This window comes from Spermophilus citellus (assembly GCF_964194105.1).
Source record: "Spermophilus citellus genome assembly, chromosome: 4".
Taxonomy (NCBI): Eukaryota; Metazoa; Chordata; class Mammalia; order Rodentia; family Sciuridae; genus Spermophilus; species Spermophilus citellus.
In genome coordinates this window covers 109,432,362-109,457,389 of record NC_138185.1, presented here as the reverse complement: position 1 = coordinate 109,457,389, position 25,028 = coordinate 109,432,362, and the positions used below count along the sequence as shown (strand labels likewise).

General features: G+C 44.2%; 1 protein-coding gene across 3 annotated transcripts in view; it reads right to left on the bottom strand.

The window, feature by feature from the left end:
• The window catches only part of PKM (pyruvate kinase M1/2), a 28,537-nt gene extending 3,735 nt beyond the window's left edge, over nucleotides 1–24,802 (bottom strand). Inside the window, exons 1-10 of one of the 3 annotated variants that reach the window (XM_081292102.1) lie at nucleotides 24,647–24,771; nucleotides 16,221–16,343; nucleotides 13,127–13,305; nucleotides 12,170–12,261; nucleotides 7,321–7,452; nucleotides 6,668–6,854; nucleotides 5,692–5,962; nucleotides 4,353–4,503; nucleotides 3,948–4,100; nucleotides 798–964 (exon numbers count right to left, since the gene is read on the bottom strand). In XM_081292102.1, coding sequence (XP_081148228.1) covers nucleotides 798–964; nucleotides 3,948–4,100; nucleotides 4,353–4,503; nucleotides 5,692–5,962; nucleotides 6,668–6,854; nucleotides 7,321–7,452; nucleotides 12,170–12,261; nucleotides 13,127–13,305; nucleotides 16,221–16,306 — 1,418 coding nt within the window. In that variant the 5' untranslated portion in view covers nucleotides 16,307–16,343; nucleotides 24,647–24,771. Of the gene's footprint in view, nucleotides 1–258; nucleotides 426–797; nucleotides 965–3,947; nucleotides 4,101–4,352; nucleotides 4,504–5,691; nucleotides 5,963–6,667; nucleotides 6,855–7,320; nucleotides 7,453–12,169; nucleotides 12,262–13,126; nucleotides 13,306–16,220; nucleotides 16,344–24,646 lie in introns of those variants that run through there. The other 2 variants (XM_081292101.1, XM_081292100.1) reach the window with 2 other exon arrangements.
• Nucleotides 24,803–25,028: the final 226 nt, after the last annotated feature.

The following is a 25,028-nucleotide window of genomic DNA, read 5'->3' as shown; positions in this document are numbered from 1 at the left end:
CACTGTGAATCATTTGCTTTGAATCCAAATGATAAACACATTTGTTGAATGCTGCCTATACTATAGTCCTCCAGGCACGAGGAAGGAACTCTGCCCATGCTGGGATCCTGGACTGAGGGAGCTGGAAAGGTGGCACCTAGACAGTCCTTACCTTGACTCAGCATCATCTGAGCACTGTTCAATGCACGACTCCCAGGACCCCCAAGGAGAGGTGCCACCAGACCAGGGTATCCTCAGGGAGCCACTGCCACCTCCTACCTGCCAGACTTGGTGAGCACGATAATGGCCCCACTGCAGCACTTGAAGGATGCCTCCACAGCACCCACGGCGGCGGCTTCTGTGGGGTCGCTGGTAATGGGCGCCAGGCGGCGGAGCTCCTCAAATAATTGCAAGTGGTAGATGGCAGCCTCTGCCTCACGGGCAATCTAGGGGAGCAATATCCGTCCAGAGGGACAAGAGGGGGACAGAGCTTTGTCACAAAGGGAAAGGGTGGGGAAAAAGTTACAGACAGCTGGCAAGGAACATATCCCTGGGCACAAAGGCCAAGAGGAGCATAGTCACTGGAGGTTTGGAGATGAGCAAGAGCAAAACTCCACAGGAAGTAGTCCTTCACCAGGTGCCTGTGACTTCTACCATGCCTATTGAGACAAAGGACCCTTTGATTCTGCCCTGTCATGACCTCCCTGGCTGCCTTCCTGCAGATGAGAAGAGGCTGTGTGCCAGGGCCAAGTGCAGGGCTGGCTGGAGCAAGCAAGAAGTTGGTTATCCTACAGTGGTACCTGCCCTTGGGGCCCTACCTGCCAGACTCCGTCAGAACTATCAAAGCTGCTGCTAAACACTTATAAGAAGCCTCCACGCTGCCCATGGCCATGGCCTCCATAGGGTCTGTGGAGAGACAGGAGGCTCGTGCAAGTTCTTCAAACAGCTTGCTGTGGTACATGGCTGCCTCAGCCTCCCGAGCTATCTGTAAGGTTTAGGAGAAGGAAGGGCAAGGAAAAGGGATAAAGAAGGAAAAAAAAAAAAAAAACAAACCAAACAAGAGACAACACATGGAAAGATAGAACGGGGAATTAATAAGAGAGGAAGGTAAGAATGACGTAAGATTTAACCTTAGGTTAAATCTGTTGTTCAGGCAGACACAGAGGCAGAATGGTGGAAGTCCACCTGCTCTAGGAAGTATGGAGAATTTTGTGCTTCAACTGATGTTTCTTCCCCTCTGATACAGGGGAAACTGGGACTTCCATCCTAGAAAGATTTTTTTTGGTTAGAGCCATAGCAATATGGTGGGTAGGCTCTAGCAGCTGGGCATAAAGACATGCCTAGACTGAACCCACACTACTCCCTGGCAGAGGACTTGACCACGCTGCCTCATGACACAGCTTATAGCAAGAAACAGGGCCTCCTTCCTCACATGGCTGTCTGGACGAGGCAGGGTTGCCTCATGGATAAAGTGTATTTTCCAAGGCCTGCTATGGAAACAGACTGAACAACAATTCTGCTAGGCTTCTTCAAAGCTGGGGTCAACATAAAGCCAGAGCTACACAGCTGAATTCTCAAATTAGGAGAAGGGAAACTGGCTAACTTTCGAGGGGCACTTTGCACAGCCATGTGAAGATATGGAGGCCTGTGGAAGCATGCAGACATGTTTAACAAGACATCTGATTAAAATCTAATGATTAAAATCTAATGATTAAAATGGTCATGAGAAAGCCAGTAAGTTATTTATAGACTGCCTGCTCAGATAAGACTAAGAAAGAAAATTTAAGCTTTAGAGGATTATAATGCCATTACCAGTACCTTAGTGAACAGTAGATAAGACTAATACCATCTTATTAATTCAGCAGTATAAGCAGATGCGTGCCAGGGTATACCAGGTTAAAAGTATTCTTTTTATAAGAATGGAGTGCATGCAGCCCAAAGGATAGTGGACATGAACAGGAAACAGGACCATACCTGGTACTGCCTAGCTCTTAACTATGGGTCATGAATTGCATCGGTTAGACACAGGAGAAAGCCATGAATTGTTAAGGGAGGCTGTGGCGGCCAGTGTTAACTGACGGTAGAAAGGAGAGGCCTGTACCACCTGGAGGAGCAGCTACTACCTGGCCCAGACCTCATAACTTATCTTCTGAGCAGTGCCATGCAATCCAAGCCTTGCAGCTCTAAGATGTCTGTCCATTCACAGAAAGACCAGGGTATGGAAGAAATGACATGGAATTCAGAACCCAGAGCTGAATCTTAGTCTCTGACCTCACTACAGTCCCCAAATAAAGACCTCTCCTCATCTGCTGTTAGAGTACAATGCTGCAGGAGACAAGACTGGTTTTGAAGTCAGCAGACCTGTGCTCAAACCCAGGCTTTATATTCACGTAACCTGCAACTACAAACTGAAGTAATGGGAGATATGAAGATTATGTGGACACAAGATTTGATGATATTTAATAATAATGGCAGGGAATATTTAATGTTAAGGTTATAATTAAATATTTCAGCTAATCCATTTTAGGACAAGGTCTTGAGATATTAATTGACTTGTCCAAAGAAATAACAGTACTCACAATCTGGTTTCAAAGTTCAATAAATCAAGTCAAGGTCAGCCTCCAACCCCTGAGGCCAGAAAGTCACATAACTAAGCAAGACATAGAGGGGGGACATATAGAGATGCACAAAGGTGGCTGCTCCAGAGGTGATAGGCTGAGAGGCATTTTCATCTGGGACAGACTTAGGAGGACCCTTCCACCATAGGGTAGCTCTGAGAATATGCCAAGAGTATCTGACCACTGGAACAGCAATCATATTACACAAATGGGGTGATGTATGGATGGCCCAGGGCCAGGCTACAGAAACATCCCTGCAAAAAGGGATGAGGTTTCTACCCATTTCAACATGGGGAAATTCACCAGGATGCCGACAATAGCCTCAAGGACTAGAATCTTGGGTAGGAACTCGGTTCACTACCAGAAGGCTACTTAAGCCCAGTAACAGGATATATATAAAGTAAAAGAGATACTTAGTACAGAGTTGGTTTGTTTTTTCAGTTATTTGGGGACCTGAGAAAAAGGGGGATCACACAAAGGGCTAAAGGGCAAGGTTCCTTTGTTGGCTAGAAAGGGAACAGATACAGGGAAATTTCACTGAGGTGTATGTTATAGAGACTGACCTAGAACTACCAGGAAAAAGTTAATTCATAACACTTATATTATCAGGCACAAGCAGCCGTAAAAACTAATCCCTAATTCTTTGGAAAGTTCCAGGGAGGGATCAAGCAGGACAAAGGAACTGGAACTCTTATCTCTGAAAAGCAGAGCAGCAGAAGGACACAACCAAGTTGGAAATCTCTAAGTAAACTCCTTCTCAGGGAGAAAGAACACCCATATCTCCCCAGAAGTTCTCAGTCCAAAGCCCGCAAGGCTCAGTGCCTTTCCACTAGTCACTTGATGTCACTTTTTGGTCTGGCACAAAGTAGATCCCATGCTGAAGGCACCATGCAAGGCCAGCTCAGGCAGCTCATGTGGGCAACACCCACCAGTGCAGGCCCACAGGTGGGGAATCAAATCAGAAGGCAAACAGTAAGCACAGCTGGGAGCATGGCCTTTTTCAGAATAGGGCAGAGGCACTCAGGCCCTCTGGACTGTCCAGAGTTTAAAAGTACTGTATCAGTACCCCAGGACTTAAATCAAGGAAAGGAGCCACAGAAACACTGTGTGATGTCTGATGGAGTATGCCTCCAGAAATAGGAGAGGGTGTGTGAAGGGAAGACAACACAAACAAACCAACCAACAAACCAGGAGGCACCCTGCACCCCCACCCCCTCACTCTTGTTACAGTGACTGAGGACCATGAAAGACCCTGGTTAAGAGGATGCAGAAGCCTAAAAAGCTCTGTGCTAGAGCTTGCCTCCATACCAGCTGGAAGCCTAGGGCTCAGGGTGGGCCCTAATTACTCACCAGGTGCTGCATGCGAACAGCCTCCAGAGGGTAGTCCCCTTTGGCTGTTTCTCCAGACAGCATGATGCAGTCGGCTCCATCAAGGACTGCATTGGCCACATCACTGCCCTCAGCCCGGGTGGGGCGGGGCTTCTTGATCATGCTCTCCAGCATCTGGAAAAGGACAAAGCATTGATAAGACTTGGCCTGTGCTCTCTTCAGAGACAAATGACTGTAAGTTGATCCTTGGGACATAGTGTGTAGGTTTACAGAGCACAACTTGTGTAAGTGCACCAGGGGGTGGGGGTATGAGTGTGTATGTTAAGTGCCACAGGGTCCATACATAGGAAGAGACCGGCTAGGCTCTACAACTTTCCCATACAAGCATGTGAAAATGAACAGGAGAACACAGGAGGGGGGACGTGCCTGTGTAGCACAGATGACAGGCTTCCCAGCTCGGTTGCACCGCCCAATCATCATCTTCTGAGCAAGGAAGACCTTCTCTGCAGGAATCTCAATGCCTAGATCACCACGAGCCACCATGATCCCATCGCTGGCCTCCAGGATCTCATCAAATCTGATGAGAAAATGGGGAAGAGATAAAGAGAGCAAGGGCCACAAGTACAACTACTGACCAGAAGATGTCAGAGATTCTCTGACATAGATATCCATATATAATGTCACCATAGGTGTGTGGAAGAGATAAAACTTTCCAACAATCTCAGCCACACAGGATGGGCCAACAATTCTGCTAGGCTTCTTCAACTCCAATATGGATACTTCACTGAGGGGAAACAGGGGGAAGGGACAAGGTCTCTTCGGAAGTCCCATGGGCTCCTTTTCCTTCTCTGTCTGCCTCCTTTGATTGTCTCCCTACAATCTCCACTGTCCAATCACCACTTCCAAGGAAGAAAGTAAACCCAAGGCCTGCTGATTGCTTCTGACACAAAAGTGCACAACCTCATTTAGCCAAGAACATTTGAAGGCTGAACATTTTATGGTGGTTCCTTCCCATGTGGTTTTGCCTGATGTGGTTTGAGCCAAAGTCAATTAGCACCCATGGCTTAACAGAATGGCAAAGAGGAGAATTTCAAATTGCCTAAACAAAGGTTAAGGACAGTAAGGTCATAATAGTGGGCTTAGAGGTTGCTCTTCTCACCCTCCCAAGACACTCCTAACCACACTTACTCATCTGGGTTTTTAGCAGTGTCACTAAAAACTGATCGTACTCATTTGACTCTACTTTGTGAGCACTGGGAAAATGGTTAAGCTCAGGTGGAGCAACCTGAACCTGGAGAGGACCCATGTTTCCCTAATGGGAGCTGAACAAACCATACCAGAATTAGACTGATCACCAGGCCAGCTGTTTTCTAGGTGAAGTCCAAAAGGCCCTAAGCTTTGACATGTGGAAGCTTAGGGCCCTTTCTAAGTACCTGCTATTTCCCTATTCTAGCCAACACTGATAGTGCTCCTGGCTCAGGAGTAGAGCATGATGGCCCTGGACCTGGTGACCTAGTCCACAAGTCCACTCCACTGCTTGTCCCCAGGCCCATGGAACAATGCCAAGCTTCCAGCATCCCATTCACCTGAAAAACCATGAGAAACTTAAAAACACCAATTATTCTGCTCTTCCAAGATACTCTGATTCAATGAGTCTAGATCAATCTTGGGAGGCCGCATTCTGATAGGCAAGTGTAGTCACAGGATAAATCTTGCCCTTCAGAATGCTGAAATGGAACTGAAGTGGGGAAGATTGGGGTCTTACCTTCGAACTCCTTCGTGATTCTCAATTTTGCTGATAATCTTGATGTTCTTTCCTTTCTCTCCCAGGATCTTCCTAACTTCATGGACATCAGATGCTTTGCGGATGAAAGATGCAAACACCATGTCTACATCCTGCTCAACCCCAAACTTCAGATCCTGGATGTCCTTTTCTGATACTGCAGGCAGGTCCACAGCAGCCCCAGGAAGGTTCACACCCTTCTTGCTGCCCAAGGAGCCACCATTTTCCACCTCTGTCACCAGAAAGTCAGCACCTATGCAAAACAGAGTAGGGAGGGGAGGCAGAGCAATGAGGGAACATCTCAACTGGAAGACAAGTAGCAGACAGCAAGCCCTTTCTCTCCATTCAGAGGCACACAGTAGGCACTAGAACCATAACCAGAATTCAAATCCCAAGTCCACTAACTGTGTGACCTTGAGCCAGTCTATGTGCCTTAGTTTCCTCACCTCTAAGTAAGGATAATAATACCTACTCATAAAATTGTTTTAAAATTACTCAAATACATCACCAAATATGTTTACTTAAGGAGCTGGGATTGTAGCTCAGTGGTAGAGCACTTGCCTTGCAAGTTTGAGGCCCTGTATTCGATCCCCAGCACCACATAAAAATAAACAAGTAAATATAAAGATATTGTGTCCATCTACAACTAAAAAAAAAAAAGTTTACTTAAATTTTAGCTATCATTCCCAGGCACAAACAGTCCTATTTACATCATATTGATGGATGGAATATAGAAGGAAGCAAGCAAGCAGATAGTCAAGAAGCATAAAGGATGAATAAAAAGGAAATCTTCTCATATGTTGCAGGAATGCAATTAGGCTGGGCTGGTGGTTTTTGAGGATAAACGGGTTATGAAAGGCATTTCTAAGAATGTATTGATTCAGTCTTGCTTCCCGACTTCCTTATATCAAGAAACTTTAGAAATGGGATGTTTTTAGAACCTGACCCCCACACATACCTTTTTCCTTCACCAGCAGAGAAATAAGTCCATCATCCACATAAATCTTGCTACCCACTTCCACCACTTTGCAAATGTTCTTGTAGTCCAGCCATAGGATGTTCTCATCACATTTCTCCATATAGGAGTTATCCAGAGTGATCTTAAGAGTGGCTCCCTTCTTCAGCTCCACCTCTGCAGTGCCGCTCTATGTACATGTACAAGAGGGAAAGTAAGAATCCAGACTGCAGAAGCTAGCAACCCACCATCTGACAGGAACGGAAAAGTTCTTTCCCCCAGGGAACAATGTTCAAATCTCAGATGAAAGTAATAAGAAAACTTTTACCTTCTTGAATAAATGCTCTTATTCCCTAACTTCATAGATTTCAAGGGAATAATCCAGAGAAAGAATGATGTCATACTACTCAATGATGGGGGGAAGAAAGATATGAAAAAATTGCTCCTCAAAGTGAGAGACACTTGGGAGTGGCTTTTAGAGTAAAAACCAGCTCCTCTGTAGTACCATTTTCAAGCAAACTAGATCAAAAAATTTTTTTTAAAACAATGAAGAAAACAAGACCTTCATTTGCACACCAAAACAAGGCATCCAGGCAAGACACAGACTATCAAAGAGGCATTTCTGGGGCTACCTTCTTTCTCCCCAAGATACTTACGCCCTTGATGAGCCCAGTTCGGATCTCAGGTCCTTTAGTGTCCAGAGCCACAGCAACTGGCCGATAGAGAATGGGGTCAGAAGCAAAGCTTTCTGTGGCTGCACGGACATTCTTGATGGTCTCTGCATGGTACTAAGAGAAAGGGGGAAGATAAGTGTCCTCTCACACCTGGATCCAACTCATTCCTTGCCCCAGAGCTGAAGCTGATCACTTAGAAAAGCCTGTGGAAGTTCCAGACCTCTACCACCATCCTCTATTCTCACTGTCCATATACTGGGCATCCTCTATACACTCCCTTTAATGTCCTCAGCCTTAAACCAGTCTTGGGAATGTTCAGAATACTACAACCAAAAACCACTAAAGAGGCCAGGTACACTGGCACATGCCTGTAACCCCAGCGGCTTGGGAGGCAGAGGAAGGAGGATTAAGAGTTCAAAGCCAGCCTTAGCAATTCAGCATGGTGCTAAGCAACTCAGTGAGACTCTGACTCTAATAAAATAGAAAATAGGGTTAGGGATGTGGCTTAGTGGTCAAGTGAAACCGAGTTCAATCCTGGTACCCCAAAACAAAAACAAACAAAAACCCACTAAGCCAAGGGTTTGAACAGATCTCATCTGTGTCTCTTCAACTGTTCTCTTGTCCCTAGGACTCACTGAGAACCCTAAGCAAATAAAGCAGAAAACTGGAGCAAAAGACCCAAGACTTGTGTTTGGACAAGGTTTCCCTAGCTATTAGGATCAGGTTCTGTGCTTTTTCTCTACTGATCCCAACTACAATTCAAACTGAAAGTTGTTGACTTAAGCTCAAAGTGGTCCAAGCTAAATAATTCAAACTAGGGTCACATGGACCTGGTTACATAATCACATTCTAGAGTTCTAATTAGAGAGGAATAGGAAAAGGTGGTCAGATGCTTTTTTCTGAAGGAATTCCCCTTCACTTGCAATAAATCCTGGTTTGAATCTTCCCTTAAAGCCCTTTCCCTTTGCCACTACTGTTAGATTAAAAAAAGACTTGGTCAAGATAAGATGACAAAAGAGCTCTTAGATACTATAATCCTTGTGACACATTACTGATAACAGGGGTACTTAATTGAGCACTTTATGGGCCTTGTCCTTTAAACACCTTTGTCCATGAGGGCAGCAACTGCAAGCAGGCTTGCTTACTATTTGCAGGTGGTTGGTGCAGAGCTGGAACCATAACCTAATCTCTAAGGACTGTGCTGCCTAAAGGCTATGTCTGAAATTCTCAGATTGGAACTCACACTCTAAATGACCCACTGGTTTGTTTTGTAGAAGTCCTCAAAGTTACTGAGCTTCATCCCCAGCCCTTTTTCTTATTTTTAGACAGAATCTCATTAACTTGCTTAGGGCCTCACTAAGTTGCTGAGGCTATCCTTGAATTTGTAATCTCCTGCCTCAGACTCTGAGGCTGCTGAGATTACAAGAATGCGCCATGCACCCTGGTGTCAAATGCCTTTTTCTCAAGAGTTGATTTGATATGAGTTAAAGAACACATGAAGTATTCAGAATGGAGTCAAGCATATGGTCATTATTTAATAAATGTTACTTATTATCATCATAATCTTATAGTGACCATTCTTACTTAATCCCAATGTAGAACTCTACACTCCTAAAATAAAATGTTCTTGATCATGGGTCATAAAATTCCTTTAACACACTATGGGATTTGAATTGCTAAATTTTAGTTATGCTTTCTGCCCATCTTTCTAAGTAAGATTGATTGGTCTAGAGTACTAACCATTAGTACTAACCTGGTTAGTCTGGTTTTGATACTTTCCCTGTCTGTCCCTGTCAGTGTATTGGTTTTAAAAGAACATGAGGGAGATTTCTGTGCTTCTGTAATCTCTGGAACAGTGTAATGGAGGATTAAACTGTCCCTTGAAGGATACAAAATTTAGCTATTAAAGTCATTTTGCTTTGAGTTGAGGTGGAACTTACTGGTAGAGCACTTGCCTAGCATGTAAAAAGCATTAGGTTTGCTCTGCATCATTCGTCTCTTAACATTTTTAAGGAAGCTAGATGTCATACTCACTTTTCCAACTTTTTAAGGTGATTGGGTTTACTCATATTCTCTACCTTTTGAATAAATATATTTTCTTGGAAAATAGTCAATTTCACCTGTATTTATAGAAATTAAGTCTTTCTTGACCTTAAAAATCTCTTCTAATGTATATGAACTACTTCCTTTTTTTGTGCTGGGGATTGACATAGGGTCTCACATATGCCAGGAAAGCACTCTCCACTGAGCCACATTCCCAGCCCAGCATCTTCATATTTTTTATCAGACTTTCCAGAAGTTTCCGTTTACCTATTTCCCGGACACAGCATCAACTCTTAATCTGACAAATTTCTTTTGTATTAAGCTATGCCTTTATATAAGATCAATTCCTTCTTGTTGCCCTTTTAGGTTATTTTTCAAGTGTTTTGAGATGAAATATTTCATCTACCTTGAGATTTCTGCTTCCTAGAATAAGTGCATTTAGAAGTTTTCTTAATTATACTTTAGATTTTGTTCTCAACTTTCATTAAATAATTATGTCAGACAATGTTTCTGTATACTTTCTATTTTATACAACTTGAAGGTTTTATAAAACTTTTAACTTTTTTCGGTGGTATACTACATTTTTGTAACTGAGTCTTTTAAATAAATATGCATTTATTTAAAAGACAAATATGTCTGGGGGAGGTAAAACAGTATATTATAATAATGATTAGATTATTAGGTATTATTTAAATCACCTATGTGGGTTATCTTTGGTATGTTTCTGGGAGATGTGTTGTGTCACCCACTGTGGGTGGCTGTGGTTTGGCTGGCATGTTATCAAATGGTTAAGAGCCAGCCATCAGTGCTGTCCTTGTAGAAGGCTCAGAAGGCTCTAAATTTAGGTTGTTTAAAAGTCAGTATTTTCTAGCCAACATGGCATTATGGAAGCGCATGTTCAGCAAGTACACATCTTGCCCATGTTTACTGCCAAAAGTGGGGGCGAGAGACACTGCCAAAGCTGTCAGAAGACCAGAAGTAGACACATGATGTCCCTGTATCAGAAAGCAAGAGAGAAAGCAATTTCAAAGTTCTCAGAAGAGTACTTAAACTTGTCAAAGAGCAGAAAAGTACATCCCAGTTTCTAGTTGAAGGTGGGCATGAATAAGAGTCCTAAAATGCAGCCAAATTAAAACTGTTTACATGTCACTACATAATACTGGGACAGTTTCAGATCTGTTTCCAAAACCCACATCTCAGGGAAAACTTCATCTCATGTAAAGCCTAAAATTAAACTTATAAGAGGGACTTAAAAAAAAATTCTAATCTTGGAATCAGAGTCCAAGTACGGATAATTTCCAAACATCTCTCCTAAGCCAGCCCCTGTCCTGCACATGAAGCAGATACCACTAGCCCTTGCCATTTCAGATCTGGGCGGTGTTATTTTACTGGATGGAAGGAGTCATAAAGCCTCATCAAAGGTCAACTCTCAAAATCTATTTCTGTTCCCTCTTCTGCATGGGGAGACAGTGACAGACTCTAGCAGGGGAGATCAATGGTGAGCAGATCTTCATTGCTGTATTTTTTGGGTACTGAGGATAGAATCCAGGGGCACTTCACCATTGAGCCATATCCCCGGGTCTTTTTACCTTTAATTTTTGAGTCTCACCAAGTTTCTTAGGACCTTGTTAATTTGCTGAGGCTAACTGAAATCACTATCCCGTTGCCCCAGCCTCCAGAGTCACTGGGATTTTAAGCTAAGGTATCATTTATAGTTAATTCCTGATGATTTGCTGAAAAGTCCCCTCCTGAACAATTACAGAATGTCAACAAAGTTATGCTTAACCTGCCTAGGTGTCTGCTGGACCAGGTCTAGCTCCCATGACATTTGAGGGTCAGCCTCCGCCAGGCCATAGGCTGTTTATGGAACATGGTTTGGGAATCTATGAAGAAGAGTCTCATGTTCCCAGAAAGGAGGAATTCACTTCTTGGATTGCTGTTCGTGAGGACTTATTTTTAGTCCAAACTTAATACCAACTTTCAAAGGCCAGAGGGCAACCCCCTTACCACTTGACCTCACAGGGTAGCATTTTCTTTACTCTAAATAGAAGTATAGAAGTGAAGACAGGGTAAAGCTTCCTTTTTTCATCACTGGTCCATCAAGGACAGGATGAGATCCCACGGACTATGGGAAATCCATGTCAAGTCTGAAGGTTTTAAAAAGGCACAATCTCTCAGGGAGCAGCCCATCTCACTGCACCATTCCTACTCCCCACTGCTCAGAATGAGTTTCTTCCAAACTTGGGAACAGAGCCTTCCCAACAGCTGCCACCTGGTCCTAGTTTAAGTAAAGCCCCATTCCCACCAGGCTCCTGAGGAGTGCTGACTGGTTATTTTAATACATCAGGACCCTTGGCAAGGGGTAGCTGTGAAAACAATGCTAAGAGTGTAGACTATCACATGCCAGATAGTGTTAGTGCTTGAGAGTTGGTTCCTAACTTGCAACAGTGGACATAGTGCTGTAGCCAAGACACCACAGCTCACCACAGGAGAGGAGTTTCTAGGAGTGCCCTTCCATGCCTTCCTTTGTGAGTGCTACTGGTAGCCTAGGTACATGGGAGAATTATGGCCAGTGACAAATCAGGTTTTGTCTGCTTACGGAGACTTGGCCAGTAGAGATGGGAAGGAGAAGGCGGAGAATAGGGATGGGCCAATAAAGACAATGTCTCATTCATAGTAAAACTCAAGACTCATACATGCCTGGTCTACTGTGGCTAAACAAATGTGACGTTCCCTCTCTGCTTCCTACAAGCTGTCCGCAGAACCTCACTATCCACCTGAGCCTCACCTCGTGAGTTCCGTGAGAGAAGTTTAGACGAGCGACGTTCATGCCAGACTTAATCATCTCCTTCAACATTTCCACTGATCGGGAAGCTGGGCCTATCAAAAAAAAAAAAAAAAAAAAGAGCCATAATAGGAAAAAAGATGTACAAGTAGGAAAACAATAAATTTGCTTAAGTTCTTAAAATGTCTTGACATCTTAATTTTTTTTTTTCTCTAAATGTTTCCTCCCCTAGACAGCACGAAAGTCTTTCAAAAGTGCATAAAAGACTACTACTATGCTAGCTACTTTCTTGATTTTGGAGTACACTCCTCCCATTTCCTTCAAATTCTGCAGGCCCCTAACTAAAAAGGAAAGCCTAAGGAAGATTTGGCCAGCCCTCTTTGCCCTCCCTGAAGCTCATCCAGACTTCCAACCATAGTATCTTGGTGGCACAGAGCATGTCAAAATGATATTTTCTAGGTCTCTGAGATGTTCTTATAAAGATCTGCTGAGAAAGAACACCCTTGGGCTGGAATTATAGATGAATGGTAGAGTGCTTGCCTAGCATGTATGAGGCACTGGGTTTGATCCTCAGCACGACATAAAAATAAAGGCATTGAGTAAAAAAAGAAAAAAAAAGAAAGGACATCCTCTAAATTTTGCCTATAGCAGAAAATACAGGATACTTTATTGCAACTTCTTTTGACCCCAGTTCCCACAAGAATCTTTGTAGCAAGCTAGGGTTGTAGCTCAGTGTTTGAGCGCATCCTGAGCATTTGAGAGGCACTGGTTCAATTATTTAGTACTACATATAAAAAAATAAAAATAAAGGCCTATCGACAACTAAAAAAAATTTTAAAAGAAATCTATGTAGCATCTCACTGAGCACCTATGTGCTACAACATTTGTTTAGTCTTTTCAGGAGAGAACTAGCCACTGTCACATGAAGTCTGTGTTTGAGGGAGGGACACACCCACATACCAATGGTACAAATGATGCCAGTATTCCTGGCAGTGATGGGTGGAGAGTCAATGTCCAGGCGGCACATGTGCTCCAGGAACGTGTCAGCCATGGCTGCGTGCAGCTGCTGGGTCTGAATGAAGGCAGTCCCGGCTTCACTATGGGGCTTCGACATGGCTGCTGAGGCTTCTTCTGAGGTCCTGGGTCCGAGGTAATTGGAGAGAGAGCAATTAGATTGAGAAGTGGTTAATATGCCACTTGGCACAGGAGGATATCTCCTGCTTACACATTAACTCAATAAGCATGCTTTGTGCACAAGCCACAGGGAGGCCAGACATGCTCTGTTTATGTGGGCATTTTTCAAACTGGGCAAAGGGTTCCCACAACTGTGAGCAAATGGGAAGAACCTTAATGAACAAATTAAAAACTCGTACCAAATCCATGTCCTTCCCAGGGACTCAGAGTAAGAAGGTCTCTTTTAAATTGGGCTGGAATCTACTTTTGATGGCTTTCCCACCAACCCTATAAATAACGCCATTTTACATGCACTGAAGGAACTTTCACAAAAGGAAGTTGTAACCAATCTTCCAGTGATACACACAACTTGTTTGTACCTCATACTTTAGCTCCTTAATAAGTATAGATCTTTGTATGGTAAGTGGTCTCAAAGCTACAAATATCTGTTTTGGTGTGAAGCACCCACAGAGCCCTTTTACAGTTCTCACCCAAACCCAAGCAATTTCCCTGGTTGTGGAAACAACCACTGCCCAGTAAGTCTTAGCTCCAGAATCCTAGCTGCTTTCACTATTCAGAGTGCCATCTAAGTTTATTCTTCAGGAACAAAATGTAGTCCCCATCAACAGGAAGAAAAGTTTAACTAGAAAGAGAACCCTGAATTCAAAATATTTCAACCCAGGATTCTAAAGAAACACACACACACACACACACACACACACACACACACACACCCCTAGTTTTGGTCTGAGAGGTTTCATATGTATGCAAAGCAACATCAAGGATAGGGCTGGGGCTGTAGCTCAGTGGTGGAGTGCTTGCCTAGCGTATGTGAGACACTGGATTTGATCCTCAGCACCACATAAAAATAAACAAAATAAAGAGTTCATCTACAACTAATATTAAAAATAAGTAAACAAATAAATAAAACCAAGGATAATCACAATGGTACTGATTCAGTTTTAAAGTCACTACAAACTGAGCAAATAGTGCATGCCTGCGATCGCAGTGGCTTGGGAGGCTGAGGAAGAAGGATTGCAAGTTTGAAGCCAGCCTCAGTAACTTAGCAAGACCCTGTCTGAAAAATAAAAAACGGGCTGAGGATGTAGCTCAGTGGTTAAGTGCCTTTGATAAAGTGATTAACTTCCTGGTATCAAAAAATAGAGAAAGTCACTACAAATGGGTTGGGGGGGGCGTAGCTAAGTGGCAGAGCACTTGCCTGGCATATGTGAGGCCCTGGGTTCAATCCCTAGTAACACACACAAGGTAATGTCAAATTTTTACAACTATATTAATAAGATAGCCCCAATAAGGAAATGATGTTTCCCCAACTAATTTTTAATGTTCCACCTGCTTCCCTTTCTTTCTAAGTCTGACAAGTGTGCTGCCTCTCAACAACAGGACCATCTGTTCCAGGCAATTAACCAGCCCAGGTCACAATCCCTACAATTGTCCTGACCTTTGCTTTACTTTATTACTGACCTACAACTAAACTCACTGAGCCGGTGAGTTACCTGATTAGAGTCTGAAGAATTCAGGAGAAGCTTCCAGTGTTTGGTTAGCTGATTAAGAGGAGGATTTGGGGCAGCATTTGAAGAACTATCAGGGAAGGATGTGAACCAGAAGCCGGACATTCTTCTCAAAGTCCTCAGAACAAGGGCTACTCTAAAAAAGGCTCTGGCCAAAGGTTAGGAATAAGCCTGTCCTTAGCCCTGCTCCACCTTTCCCCAAATCTCAGGGCCTCAAATCAAGGACCCTTACTCAGGGACAGCATGCATCTAAACCACCTCTGCCATCTCCAAGAAGGCTTGGTAAAGGACCAATGAGCTTTGCGACCAGTAGTGACCAGTCATGGAAAACTGATGGCTACAAGCCTTCAACTATAAAACTGAATTTTTAAAATTTCACCTCCCCCTGCAGTGGTACTGGGGGTTGAACCCAGTGACACTCTACCACTGAGGTACCTCTACACTCTTTTTTTTTTTCCCCTTGTACCGGGGATTGAACTCAGGGGCACTCAACACTGAGCCACATCCCCAGCCCTATTTTGTATTTTATTTAGAGACACGGTCTCACCGAGTTGCTAAGCACCTCACCAAAGTCAAGTATGGCTTTGTCATAGCCTCCCAAGCTGCTGGGTTTACAGGCATGTGCCACTGTGCTATACTCCTTTTTTATTTTGAGGCAGCTTCACTAAATTTCTGAGGTTGATCTCATACTTGGAATCTTTCTGCCTCAGTCTCCCAAGTGGCTGGGATTACAGGTGTTGAGTCACTATGCCCAGCTCAGAACTGAAAACTCTTAAAGGGGAACTAAGATACTAGCTAACTATTCCTGGTGGAAAATATACTGTTGATTTCAATTAGCTTTTCCCACCCCTCTATATACTAGGTACCAAAAAGAAAGTCAGTCCTCTCCTCCAGGACTAATTGGTTTTGTATCTCCTGGCTTCTAGTACTTGGAGGCAGTTCAGTGTGATGACCTTCTGTCTAATTTAAGGCCTTTCTGAAAGTTATACCTCCTCTCCAGCTTCCCCAAGTCTGAGGAACTCCTAAATTACTAACAGGGCCCCTTGATCTACACTCATGGTTGAGGCATGGCTCATAAGCCTTCAGGGCTCCCAGGTGGGCTTAGGAAAATCTGGCTGTTAAGGGAACATCATTGAGTTGGCACATCAGGCCAACCAGAACACAAAGGCCTTGCCATAGCCTCCACAGAATGTCATTCAGTCCAAAGACCGTACTGTGAAGAACACAAGATCCAGATGAGTGGGACAGAGTCACTCATTCCATTCTCCTGAAAACCCATCAACTGGCTCTCCTCTAGACCTTTGGTCTTCCTTCAAAGACTAGCTTGGGGCCACTTCATTATCAAGTCATACCTTTGGTTCCCTGGGCTTGGGTTTTCGGTGATATATCCCTCTTTATTTGGCTCAGCACCTTGGCCGCTCCTTGGCCCCACTTGCATACATCGCTCAGAGCTGAATAAGGTTTGCCCTGGAGAACTGTACAAGGATTAAGGTAAAAGCCGAGTGTAACTAAAGCTCTTGGGGGTAAAGGGAAAGTTACCTTAATAATCAGGTGTCTGAGCAGAAGCTACTCCTAAAGGTACAGCTATGATACAGAGAAAACAATTTCTTAGAATGCTTCTGTAGTTAACAGAAAATTCACAATTTTTTTTTTTAACAGTATGCTGTCTGGGTGGCAGAACTACAGCAAATTTTTTTTCTTTTCCTTATTAATAAAATTTCTAACATTAAATATTTTTATAAAGAAGAATTATATGTATACTTTTTCTTTAAGTAATATATTTACAAGCACCTATACAATTGTTGGAATTAAAAGAAATATGAAGTTCCAGGTATTAACTGTTGCTCTCTCCTTCAGAAATATTCTGCTTAAATGTGGCAGAGGCCTTGGGCCCTAAACCACAGAAGCATTGTAGGCCACTTTCAATGACTTAGGAAGGTCAACCCTGATCCACTGAGAACCTTGAGGCAAAAAAAAAAAAAAAAAAAAAAAAGTAATACAGTCCAAAGGGCAATTCCATGCCAAAAGTCTGTTAGTTCCATGCCCAAATCCAGCAAATTTCTTTTCCTGTTTAGTCTACTCTCAAGCACAGTACCTTTGTGACAAGGATGTTCTGGTATAGCAGGGCTGTCTCCAGGACCAGGATAATGCCATTAGCAACTATATATTGGCGTCAAACAGACCCTATTTCATCATCTCAAATTTAAATCTGAAGTCTATAAGCTCTACTTTTTTGCTATTAAGTACAGAAATGAAAATGTGTTTGGATTTTTAGTAGATTTACACACCAGTAGTCAAAAAGCCCTCCTGACTCTCCAAAAAAAAGCCTCTGCTCCCCAACATAAGCTGCCTATCCCTCCTACTTCTCACCTAGAGTTGTTGGTAAAACATCCTCTAGGATCTCCCCTGGCCCCAGAAAGCAGCCCTGGTTTCTTAGGGTGTACCTCTGGGAAATGTTCCTCTTCTGCCTGCCGGCTGCCTGGACAGTGTCTGCCAGGACATGCGGCCCCACCCATGCCAGTCTGACTCACTACTGCATCCTCCTCCTCAGGAGGCACAGACATGCAAAGCCAACCTCCAGTTGAGAATGGAAGCCTGGTGTGTTCCCTGATAGCAGCAAACACCATGCCCAGGTACTGGCAAAGGCTTACTCTTGAGCCTGAGCCCCTGCAGTAGGATCTTCCTCAGAGCCATTTCTCCTCTGTGAGAAATGAGACACCATTCGAGGGCTTAGCCTGGGCTAACAGGTGGTAGCAGGCACAGCACAGCTTAACTCCAGGTGCCCAATTCTACCCTTTCCCATCTCATCTTAGTTGTCTCTTATATTAGTTTCCTTTGTGCCAGACACAATTCTTTGACCATTCCTCAAAAACCAGAGGGTAGAACCATATAAAAAAATAGCAAATGCTCTGCTTCTTGCAGGCAGCACTAGTGTCAGGTCATGCTGGAAAAGATTCATGCTTCACTCCATCAACTCTACATTTCACAATGATTCAAAATCATTCTGCCCTAATAAACTAACTTGGCCTATGAGTCTTCATCTGTTTAAGCCAATTTTCAATCAGCAGGGCTCTCTGTACCAATTATGCTTCAATACCAACCTCATCATACAGACCAACCCAATAATGATGGCACTTCAAGCCCACTTTCTTCCTCAAATATTGCTGGGAGGCCCAAGAGTTCCTTGCTCTGACATACAAAAGCTCTTCATGTTTTCCATGTCAGCATGAAGGGCTTTTAATTCTCAACTCTTCAGAACTCCAGCATCCATCAGAAAGGTTTGTACCATAATATGCTGGCATTCAGGTCAGCCTGCTTTCTCAAGATGGAAAAGGGAAGAGTAGTCTCCAAGATTGACTATGGAAACACAAACTGGGTGATGAGCTAGCCACGGGACTCTGGTAAGGTCTGTTCATCCTAAAACACAGCAATGTGTTTGTGTACAGACAATAAAATCTCCTTTAGTGAAGAGATCTCAGTCTGAAGTCTACTATCTACATCAAGCAGGGCCTGTAACAGAAGGCAACATCTGAGTGTTACCAGCTAAACAAAAAATGAACCCATTTGTAGGGTCAAGAAAAATTCTCCTGCTGGGGATGGGGGGAGGCAGATGACAATGTTCTTCAGGGTTAGAACAAGTGACATAAACCTATCAGCAGGAGCCTAAGGAACTATTTCAAACTACAGTGTGGAATAGGGCAAAAAAACCCACAAAAACTGATGTTAAATGAAAGACCACTACCACTCAGTTTTCGTTTTCGGACAGGAAGTCCAGAGTCAGAACACTTGATGCCCTCAAATGCCAAGGATTCCCTGGTTCTATCCTAGATGGCCAGAGCAGAGCCTTGAAGGTGGAAATTTTGGGAGAAGCTTTTGCTGTGTTGGCACATGGTGCATTCTTTATAAGCTTAAGCAATGGGATAGTGCTTCTAGGCATGATTCCCAAACTCTGGAAGCTGCCAGGAACCTGGAACCCTGATTTAGAGACCTCTAAAGCCAGGGTTATGGCCTGAATAAAGTGAGGTTCAGCTTTTAAAGGAGATTCCTTACACCACAGTTGGGGTAGGGGACAGGACTTGAGAAAAAGCAGTGACAGCTATCCAAGAGTACTGACCTAGTTAGCACCAGTGTCTCCCCTAAAGCAGATTTTACAGGTTTACTTGTATTATTTTGGATTTTTTTAATTAGGGAGGGAAAATACAAAATAAAACAACAACAACAAAAAAATCCCTAACATGTTTTTCTACCACCCAGAACTGACCATTAACAATGAGTTCTATTTTCCTCAGACTTTCTAAAAATAAAAATAACAATTTTATACAGTTCATTTTTCTTCCCGCTCCAGTTTCCTCTAAGCCTTCCCATTTAACATCCCTAGTCCTTATTGTTAATTTTGGCACCCAAATCACTAACATGAATTCTGTATATTCCTAGTTCATTTAAGTTCATGCAGTTTATCTATATACTGGCCATTTTTAATATCCTAAGTGAGTACTGTGCATATCACTGAATAACTTCTTTCTCACTCGGCACATTTAAGATCCATCCAGTTGGTATAAGGATCCAGCTAGTTCATGTGAACTACCATACCAGTCCATTGCACAAAGAGATCATTTATATATTCCCTTACTGGTAGCTAACCACCTGTCCTGGGCATTAAACCAATTTCCCCTATTAATATTATAACAACATAGTATGTCTCCCATAACAACTCATAGTATGGTGAGCTTCTATATATCCCAGAAATGCAGAAATGGAATTCTTGGTTATGGAGAATGTTTATTTCTATTTTACTAAACCTAATAATTACTCTCCACACTGTCTGTATCATCTTCTTTTTTTTTTTTTTTTGGCTGCTGTTGTAGTGGACAATACCTTTATTTTTGTTTATTTACTTTTATGTGGTGCTAAGGATCGAACCCAGAGCTTTGCATAAGCTAGGCGAGCGCTCCGCCACTGAGCCACAACCCCAGTCTTTGTATCAACTTTCAAACAACCAGTACTGTGAGTTCCTGCCTTCCCACATGTTTGCTAATTCTTGGTATTGTCAGACTTGAAAAATGTTTGCCCAGCTGATAAGTGATATTTGTTAGTCTGCTCTCTAATGTTAATTACCAAAGGGTAAGATAGCAGGATTTAAGTCTCTATTTCCCTACTTCTTAATCAAAACTCCTGGGCTCCTCTCCAAAATGGATATGACAGACTCTGCATTTTATGTGTCATGACTGACACTGCTGAGGCAAATTTTCTTGCACTAATTTCCAGAGTTTAAACATTGTTTAAAGTTTAAGAAATATGAACTGTAGGTCAATTAAAGATGTTTGGAAGGGATGGGATTCCCTTCAGAGAATTTTTTTGCCAGCAGAGTTCCCCTAAGCTGGTCCATACTCTGAAATGCTATAACCAGCAACCTCAGTGCCCTAGTATATAGAGCTGGTGGTAGCATCTCCCCACCAGAGCCCCAACCTGTATTCCAAACACTGCTTGCTGGCACCAGGAAAGAGAGGCTTAGAGCTTCCCAGGAGTTTTGCCTATGGACAAAATGCGGGGGATTCTCAGAGGCCATCAGAGGTACTGCAGCCCAGCTCTCCCTCCTACGTGCAGAGTGGCACAAACCACTGCAGGGGCGTGGTCTCATGGCACTGCTTTGCAGCCCTACCAGGGCCCCTATCTCTGAGTAGCCACACCAGGAGGCAGGAAGAGTCAGCAGAGGCTGCACACCATCACTAGCCCAAGCTCACCTTCTCCCCAACAGCTTCTTTAAGAGACTCAAGTAAGGCTGAGGTTGTGGCTCAGTGCTAGAGGGCTTGCCTGGCAAATATGAAGCACTAGGTTCAAGCCTCAGCACCAAATACAAATAAATAAATAAAAACTAAAGAGACCCAAATAATTAGACTACTCAATTATTCAGTCTAAGCCTGGCTATAGTGTAAAATGTGAGTTCCAGAAACTAATATGGTATTAAGAATGGTCTTGGGCTGGGGATGTGGCTCAGGGGAAGAGCGATCACCTAGCACACGTGAGGCCCTGGGTTAGATCCTCAGCACCACATAAATAAATAACAGTATTGTGTCCAACTAAAAATAAAAAAAAAGAATGATTTTAATACATTCTATCAGCTATTTTTATCTGTTCCACAATTGATTAAAAATGACAACTCAATGTTCTCTAAGTTTTTAATCAAATAAAACTCATAAACATCTCACAGAAACCCTCAGCAAGGTTACAATAAAACTCTGCTCACAGGGCGACTCATTCTTGCGGCACACCAGTTAACTAGGATTTGACTAAGCATTTGGAGTGATTCAGAAATTGAGGTAATTGTCAAATGAGTCATTTTCCTCTAACCTGATCTGTTTTAGTCTTGGACATCCTGACTTTGCTACATAAAAGCTGAAGCAAACTAAAACCTAAGTAATAAGTAATGTGAGTTTACAACTTACAAATGCTGCAAGATGTTTTTTTCCTACCTTCCTGCTCAAAAGCTATTTCCGCATTTCTTTTGGTGCCTCAATGTTAAGAAATACACAGCTTTAAGAAATAAAATGGGTTTTCCTGTGACCCCACCTTAATGTCACAATAATTGAAGAAAGACAAGCAGCTTCTGTAAGCTGCTGTTTGGAGTCAACTATCAAATGTGCGAAGTTACTGGGGATGCAGTCCTTAATTCTGTTTGTAAAACTATAAATTCAACACTAAAACTATTTCTAATGTAAGGCTTCTAATTAAAGCAGCTGAACTAGACAGGAGATGAATACCCATATATTTCAGCTAAGTACAATAACTCAGAAATGAGTTCATAGAAGTTATTTGTTATTCATGTCCCATGGGAGGCTGCCTTGCCCAACAAAGAAGACTCAGACTGCATTACCTGGGCACAGCTCCCTTCACCTAATCTCTTAGGGCAGTACAGAGAGCCTGGTGACACCTGGACCAACCATTCTGCATTTAGTGAGACATTTTTAACAGGGGAAATGTATGCTGTTTTATTATTTGACTCACTGAAAGGGGAGGGGAGCATTTTTTAAGCCTGCAAAAACCACAGTGCAGTTTCCCCACTTACCCAAGGAAGAGAATTCTCTCAAAAGCAGACAATTTGAAAGGTTGAGTCATCTTGCCCACACAGCATCCCCCACAGATCTGGTGATGAGTTACATTACCCTTCCCCACAGAACAGCCCCTACTGCATTACCAAGAGTACCCTCTGGCCACCAGAGGGCAAATTATTTGCTAACAATGCTGCCCCAGGGGTCTTGACCTAGGACCTCCTCTGTACTCAAAGAAGTGGCCACACCCTCAATACTGCCAAAAGGGGGCGACTTCCCCCTGCCTCCCATCCTAACATCACCCTAAAAGCTAGCTGAGCAAGTCCTAAAACCCCCTTGGAGCAATCAGGGACCTGAATGAAAGAGTTTAGTTTTGGTATGGTGCAAGTTTGTTTCTACCCTTAAAGTCCACACCATAGGCTGACCCCCCACCCCTGCCTTTATCTAGAGGTATCCTTTCTCAGGAGACCAAAGAACTTCTGTTCCAAGAGAGGTGCAAAGTAACTGTAATTTGTAAACACTGTACCAAGATCTCTCAGGAGAATTGTTTCCAAGAGCTATTATTTAGTATTTAGAGAGTCTAACTCCCAAAGATTAACTGTATGAGGCTGGGGTTGTAGCTCAGTGGTAGAGAACTTGCCTACCACATGTGAGGCAGTGGGTTCCATCCTCAGTACAACATAAAAATAAAGATTTGGTGTCCATCTACCAAAAAAAAAAAAAAAAGCATGAGAAAATGAGAAGTTCAGACCCTTGAAACAACTGTGAATTAACTAATTGTGCAGTGAACAAAATAATACATGAATGTCATTTCTTCTGGACACCTCATTAGAGATTAGACACTTAATTCCACATACTTGGAGGGATGTGCCCAAAAACCAGCCTTTTCACCATTCATGAGGAAAATGTTACTCCCAGTTTTCCCACAGCAAACAGGCCCAGGGGATGAATTCTTCCATCAGTCATCTTAGTAGTTACACCTGATTCCAATTGCCCATTTTCAACTCCAGAATGCCTTCGTCCACCGGGCCTGGGTCTTTGATATCAGGCTCTTTAGAAAAAAGAACAAGATGGATGCCCTAGGTTTAAGCAGCCAAAGGACCCGTCTCTGAGTTTTAAAATAGCTTTCAGTCTTGAAGGTGCTTTCCTGCTTCTTCAAACCTTGTGTGCCAACTTTGGAGTGGTTACGACCTTCTCTCTCTCCTAGGAAACTCGTATCTTTCCTTTATTTCTTTTTTTTTTTTTTTTGGCGGGGGGGGGGGGGGGGAGGGCGCAGCCATTGAAATCAGGGAACTCGACCACTGAGCCACATCCCCATCCCTGTTTTGTATTTTTATTTAGAGACAGGGTCTCACTGAGGCTGGCTATGAATGTGATCCTCCTGCCTCTCAAGTAGCTGGAATTACAGGCGTGCACACCCGGCAGGAAATTCGTATCTTTTTTATAGCACTGATCAATGATAAATTGTTTCCCTAATTAGATCTTTATGGGTTATGACCCTTCTAGCAATCCTAGTCTTCAACCCGCTTCCTGCAATAACCCTTGATCCATACCTCTTTGGAGTGAATACAGACTGCCTACCTATCCTGTAACATTCCCTCTCCCTACGCTGAGGCCTTTGCTTTCTACCATCCGGGCGCATTTGGTAAAAACTGTGAACCATAGCTGAAGGAAGTGGATGCTGCCTCTGAGAAACTTGGGCGGGTCCAGAGGGAGCCGCTACGTGCAGCCCCGCAGCCACAGGATGGAGTGCGTGAGTCTTCGCGGCCACCCTGCAGGGCCGAGGCTGAGATAGAGGGCCTCACAGGCCGCCGGAGAAACCCCCCCCCCCCCGCTGCACAAAAATAGGGACGCGCCACAAGAGCAGCCCCGGTTCCTTCCCTCCTGTAGCCGAGCAGACCCAGATTACATAACCCGCTAGCGACGCCCAGCGCAGTTGCTGCATCCCCTCGGGTTACCACGGCATCCTCACCGGCCTCTGCCCATCCGCAGACCACTGCACGTAGGGCGCTGGCCCACTGGCCGCCCAGTACTGGGACCTGGGACTCCAGCAACGATGGAGAAGCGGGACAGAATTGCAATGGAAGGCCAAGGGGGAAGCAAGAGGACATGACTAGAATAGAGGGGGCGGGGACGTGACCGAAACGGAGGAGGAGGGGCGGGGACCCAGGCCGCATGAAAGAGTCAGAGGGATGCCGAGGAGCGGACGTGACTAGAATGGAGGGGGGAGGGGCAGCCATGAGGAGGGGACCGGCGCGGGAAGCGCGGACCAGCCTGAATGGAGAACGGACAGAGAAGAACACAAGGAATGGTTTCAAGGGGACGTTACAAGGAAAGCAACAGAATGCGGGGGACACGGAGGCTGAAGATGAGGGAAACGAAAGAACTAGGATTAAGAGAGACGAACTTAGCCAAGCGGAAGGGAAAGAGAGTCAAGGATGGAACCAATTAAGAATAATAGGCGAGGATGTTGCCAGACTGAGAAAGAAAAGATGGAACCTGCATGAGGGCGTGGGGGAAGACTGGAGGACCCGTCTGACTTTGGGAGCGGGGTCTTTGAGAAGCAGGCCTCGTGCACGAGTAGCCTTTTTCTCCCAACCCCGACCGGATCCAAGATCCCCGGAATGCTGCGCCGTTCCTAGTCTGAGTGACCTGGAGGGCCCATATTCCGCGCCTGCCGGGCGGATGGACCCTAAGTGGGGACCGCCGGCCCAGCCTCTCGGTCCGCTCACCTCCGGCGTGCTCCGGCTCCGGGTGCGCTGTAAAGCAGAAAGGGTTCAGAAGTCTCTGGACGCGCAGCTTCTGTGCGGGAATCCACTGCCTTCGCCTCAAGGTTATGCAGGCTGCGTCGCCGCAATCCCTCCGCAGCCCCACCTCTCACCCAATCCCGGCTCCCGGCTGCCTGTGTCCCGCCCCCCTGCGTCCTTGCCGGCCGCAGGCACCTTCAGAAGGAAATGCGACGAAGGCTAAACGGGCAGGTTCTCCATTTGGGGAGGACTACATTCAGTAGCGGAAGGATACGTGATACAAAAATCGAGTTGACATGCGACTGTGGCCAATAGGGAAGTGGTGAGACTGCAGGACCCGCCCTCGGGTCCCCGGATACCTCCCACC